The sequence below is a fragment of the Lithobates pipiens genome, unplaced genomic scaffold (genome assembly GCF_037356315.1).
Source record: "Lithobates pipiens isolate NorthernLeopardFrog02 unplaced genomic scaffold, aLitPip1_a1.2 Scaffold_25, whole genome shotgun sequence".
NCBI classification, from domain to species: domain Eukaryota; kingdom Metazoa; phylum Chordata; class Amphibia; order Anura; family Ranidae; genus Lithobates; species Lithobates pipiens.
Window position 1 is genome coordinate 242842991 of NW_027507787.1, and position 6000 is coordinate 242848990.

At 50.8% G+C, this 6000-nt stretch overlaps 1 protein-coding gene across 1 annotated transcript in view; it reads right to left on the reverse strand.

Moving 5' to 3' along the window:
* GOLGA7B (golgin A7 family member B) overlaps window positions 1–5705 on the reverse strand; it is a 93762-nt gene extending 88057 nt beyond the window's left edge. Inside the window, exon 1 of the mRNA XM_077455714.1 lies at window positions 5450–5705. Coding sequence (XP_077311840.1) covers window positions 5450–5458 — 9 coding nt within the window. The 5' untranslated portion in view covers window positions 5459–5705. The remainder of the gene's footprint in view (window positions 1–5449) is intronic.
* Between the last annotated feature and the right edge of the window lie 295 nt (window positions 5706–6000).

The following is a 6000-nucleotide window of genomic DNA, read 5'->3' on the forward strand; positions in this document are numbered from 1 at the left end:
AAGACAACAACTGAGGAAAGACCAGACAAGAACCAAGGAACGACCGTAGAATGACCAGACAACAGCCGAGGAACAACCGTAGAATGACCAGACAACAACCGAGGAACAACCGTAGAATGACCAGACAACAACCGAGGAACAACCGTAGAATGACCAGACAACAACCGAGGAACAACCATAGAATGACCAGACAACAACCGAGGAACAACCGTAGAATGACCAGACAACAACCGAGGAACAACCGTAGAATGACCAGACAACAGCCGAGGAATGACCGTAGAATGACAAGACAACATCCGAGGAACAACCGTAGAATGACCAGACAACAACCGAGGAACGACCAGACAAGAACCAAGGAATGACCGTAGAATGACCAGACAACAACCGAGGAACAACCGTAGAATGACCAGACAACCACAGAGGAATGACAGAGGAACGACCATAGAATAACCAGACAACAACCAAGGAATGACAGAGGAACAATCGTAGAATGACTGGACAACAACTGAGGAATAACAGAGGAACGACCAGAGAATCACCGGACAACAACCGAGGAACAACCGTAGAATGACCAGACAACAACCGAGGAACAACCGTAGAATGACCAGACAACAACCGAGGAACAACCGTAGAATGACCAGACAACAACCGAGGAACAACCATAGAATGACCAGACAACAACCGAGGAACAACCGTAGAATGACCAGACAACAACCGAGGAACAACCGTAGAATGACCAGACAACAGCCGAGGAATGACCGTAGAATGACAAGACAACATCCGAGGAACAACCGTAGAATGACCAGACAACAACCGAGGAACGACCAGACAAGAACCAAGGAATGACCGTAGAATGACCAGACAACAACCGAGGAACAACCGTAGAATGACCAGACAACCACAGAGGAATGACAGAGGAACGACCATAGAATAACCAGACAACAACCAAGGAATGACAGAGGAACAATCGTAGAATGACTGGACAACAACTGAGGAATAACAGAGGAACGACCAGAGAATCACCGGACAACAACCGAGGAACAACCGTAGAATGACCAGACAACAACCGAGGAACAACCGTAGAATGACCAGACAACAACCAAGGAATGACAGAGGAACAACCAGAGAGCGACCGGGCAACAACTAGAGACTGGCCAAGGAATGACCATACAACAACCGGAGAACAGCTGGGGAACAAATGGAGAGTGACTGGACAATGACCAGACAAGGACTAGAGACTGGTCCAGGAAAGACTGGAGAATGACCTAGAACGACCGGACAACGACTGGAGAATGACCTAGAACGACCGGACAACGACTGGAGAGTGACCTAGAACGACCGGACAACGACTGGAGAGTGACCTAGAACGACCGGACAACGACTGGAGAGTGACCTAGAACGACCGGACAACGACTGGAGAGTGACCGGACAACGACTGGAGAGTGACCTAGAACGACCGGACAACGACTGGAGAGTGACCGGACAACGACTGGAGAGTGACCTAGAACGACCGGACAACGACTGGAGAGTGACCTAGAACGACCGGACAACGACTGGAGAGTGACCTAGAACGACCGGACAACGACTGGAGAGTGACCTAGAACGACCGGACAACGACTGGAGAGTGACCTAGAACGACCGGACAACGACTGGAGAGTGACCTAGAACGACCGGACAACGACTGGAGAGTGACCTAGAACGACCGGACAACGACTGGAGAGTGACCTAGAACGACCGGACAACGACTGGAGAGTGACCTAGAACGACAGGATAAGGACTGGAGAGTGACCTAGAATGACCAGACAACGACTGGAGAGTGACCTAGAACGACCGGACAACGACTGGAGAGTGACCTAGAACGACCAGACAACGACTGGAGAGTGACCTAGAACGACTGGACAACGACTGGAGAGTGACCTAGAACGACCGGACAACGACTGGAGAGTGACCTAGAACGACCGGACAACGACTGGAAAGTGACCTAGAACGACCGGACAACGACTGGAGAGTGACCTAGAACGACCGGACAACGACTGGAGAGTGACCTAGAACGACCGGACAACGACTGGAGAGTGACCTAGAACGACCGGACAACGACTGGAGAGTGACCTAGAACGACCGGACAACGACTGGAGAGTGACCTAGAACGACAGGATAAGGACTGGAGAGTGACCTAGAATGACCAGACAACGACTGGAGAGTGACCTAGAACGACCGGACAACGACTGGAGAGTGACCTAGAACGACCGGACAACGACTGGAGAGTGACCTAGAACGACCGGACAACGACTGGAGAGTGACCTAGAACGACCAGACAACGACTGGAGAGTGACCTAGAACGACCAGACGATTGGAGAAGGATGGAGGAACAACTGAAGAATGACCGGAGAATGACCAGGGACACTCAGCTCTGACTGAATGGAGCCTAAAACTGAATAAAGACAAAGTAGACAACTGAATGAGATGATTCTATGGAGTGCCGGGATCTCCCACTATTAGTCACATCACTGAGATCCTCATCCTACAGATACCTGATATGTCTACAGTATGTACCACCACCAAACCTCACATACTCCATGCTGACACTGATACTCCACATAGACAGTAATACCCCATATAGATAGGACATTACTATGTGGACAGCAATGCTCTCAGGGTCACTGTGTACATGGGGATCATTGTCTGCATATGGGGGGGGGGTCATTGTCTGCATGGAGGATCACTGACCATTCATCCCCCATGAAGACAGTGACCCCCTTTATAGACAATGATCCCCATGTACACAGTAACCCTCCATGCAGACATTCATCCCCTATACATCCCCCATGCAGACAGTGATCCCATATGTAGACAATGTCTGTAAAGGGGGTGAATGTCTGCATGGGGGGTGTATAGGGGGTGGGTGTATAGTGGATGATGTTTGCATGTGGGGTTGTATAGGGGATCAGTGTCTGCATGTGGGGTGTATAGGGGGTGAATGTCTGCATGTGGGGGTGTAAAGGGGGTGAATGTCTGCATGGGGGATGTATAGGGAATCATTGTCTGCACGTGGGGTGTATAGGGGGTGAATGCATGTGAGGTGTATAGGGGGTAAATGTCTGCATGTGGGGTTGTATAGGGAATCAGTGTCTGCATGGGGGTGTATAGGGGGTGAATGTCTGCATGTGGGGTGTATAGGGGGGGAATGCATGTGCGGTGTATAGGGGGTGAATGTCTGCATGTGGGGTTGTATAGGGGACCAGTGTCTGTGTGGAGGGTGTATAGGGGGTGAATGTCTGCATGTGGGGGCGTATAGGGGTGAATGTCTGCATGTGGGGGTGTATAGGGGTGAATGTCTGCATGTGGGGGTGTATAGGGGTGAATGTTTGCATGTGGGGGTGTATAGGGGTGAATGTCTGCATGTGGGGTGTATAGGGGATGAATGTCTGTGGGGGGAATATAGGGGTGAAAGTCTGTGGGGGTGTATAGGGGTGAATGTCTGTGTGGGGTGTATAGGGGGTGAATGTCTGTGTGGGGTTATAGGGGGTTGAATGTCTGCATGTGGGGTGTATAGGGGGTGAATGTCTGCATGTGGGGGTGTATAGGGGCGAATGTCTGCATGTGGAGTGTATAGGGGGTGAATGTCTGCGTGGGGTGTATAGCGGGTGAATGTCTGTGTGGGGTGAATGTTTGCATTGGGTGTATAGGGGTGAATGTCTGTGTGGGGTGAATGTCTGTTTTGGGGTTATAGGGGGTGAATGTCTGTGTGGGGTTATAGGGGGTGAATGTCTGTGTGGGGTTATAGGGGGTGAATGTCTGTGTGGGGTGAATGTCTGTGTGGGGTTATAGGGGGTGAATGTCTGTGTGGGGTTATAGGGGGTGAATGTCTGTGTGGGGTGAATGTCTGTGTGGGGTTATAGGGGGTGAATGTCTGTGTGGGGTTATAGGGGGTGAATGTCTGTGTGGGGTGAATGTCTGTGTGGGGTTATAGGGGGTGAATGTCTGTGTGGGGTTATAGGGGGTGAATGTCTGTGTGGGGTGAATGTCTGTGTGGGGTGAATGTCTGTGTGGGGTTATAGGGGGTGAATGTCTGTGTGGGGTTATAGGGGGTGAATGTCTGTGTGGGGTTATAGGGGGTGAATGTCTGTGTGGGGTGAATGTCTGTGTGGGGTTATAGGGGGTGAATGTCTGTGTGGGGTGAATGTCTGTGTGGGGTTATAGGGGGTGAATGTCTGTGTGGGGTTATAGGGGGTGAATGTCTGTGTGGGGTGTATAGAGGGTGAATGTCTGTGTGGGGTTATAGGGGGTGAATGTCTGTGTGGGGTGAATGTCTGTGTGGGGTGAATGTCTGTGTGGGGTTATAGGGGGTGAATGTCTGTGTGGGGTTATAGGGGGTGAATGTCTGTGTGGGGTGAATGTCTGTGTGGGGTGAATGTCTGTGTGGGGTGAATGTCTGTGTGGGGTTATAGGGGGTGAATGTCTGTGTGGGGTTATAGGGGGTGAATGTCTGTGTGGGGTTATAGGGGGTGAATGTCTGTGTGGGGTGAATGTCTGTGTGGGGTGAATGTCTGTGTGGGGTTATAGGGGGTGAATGTCTGTGTGGGGTGAATGTCTGTGTGGGGTGAATGTCTGTGTGGGGTTATAGGGGGTGAATGTCTGTGTGGGGTGAATGTCTGTGTGGGGTTATAGGGGGTGAATGTCTGTGTGGGGTGAATGTCTGTGTGGGGTGAATGTCTGTGTGGGGTTATAGGGGGTGAATGTCTGTGTGGGGTGAATGTCTGTGTGGGGTGAATGTCTGTGTGGGGTTATAGGGGGTGAATGTCTGTGTGGGGTGAATGTCTGTGTGGGGTGAATGTCTGTGTGGGGTTATAGGGGGTGAATGTCTGTGTGGGGTGAATGTCTGTGTGGGGTTATAGGGGGTGAATGTCTGTGTGGGGTTATAGGGGGTGAATGTCTGTGTGGGGTTATAGGGGGTGAATGTCTGTGTGGGGTGAATGTCTGTGTGGGGTGAATGTCTGTGTGGGGTTATAGGGGGTGAATGTCTGTGTGGGGTGAATGTCTGTGTGGGGTGAATGTCTGTGTGGGGTTATAGGGGGTGAATGTCTGTGTGGGGTGAATGTCTGTGTGGGGTTATAGGGGGTGAATGTCTGTGTGGGGTGAATGTCTGTGTGGGGTGAATGTCTGTGTGGGGTTATAGGGGGTGAATGTCTGTGTGGGGTGAATGTCTGTGTGGGGTGAATGTCTGTGTGGGGTTATAGGGGGTGAATGTCTGTGTGGGGTGAATGTCTGTGTGGGGTGAATGTCTGTGTGGGGTTATAGGGGGTGAATGTCTGTGTGGGGTGAATGTCTGTGTGGGGTGAATGTCTGTGTGGGGTGAATATCCGTACAGAGGGTGACTGTGTGGATGGAGGAGCCCTGACCACTCATCCCCTCATACAGACAGTGATAGGTGGGTGTCGGTAGGACTCACCTCGGCCATGCCCTGTGGGAGGTGGGTGTCGGTGGACCGGATGCGGTGTTCCCGGTGAGGATACTTTGTATCAGATGATGATAGTCTGCCCGGAGCTCCGCCCCCTCACAGCCGGCCGCCCATGTGACCTCCGATCCGTCCCTGTCCGGGGTGCTGAACAGCCGCTGTCCGGAGTCCTGATCCGCCACACCGGAGAGGTCCGCTCCGTGTACACCTAGACCGGAGAGTGTGTGTGGGAGGGGCCTGGAGGGCGAGACCGAGAGACAGGCTCCGCCCACTACGGCTACCCACACTTCTCCGCATCATACATTCACATCACCCCTACCGTATATATATATATATATATACCATACATCACCCTACCGTATATATATATATATACACACACCATACATCACCCTACCGTATATATATATATATATATATATATATATACACCATACATCACCCTACCGTATATATATATATATATATATATATATATATATATATATATATATATATATATATATATATATATATATATATATATATATATCACCATACATCAA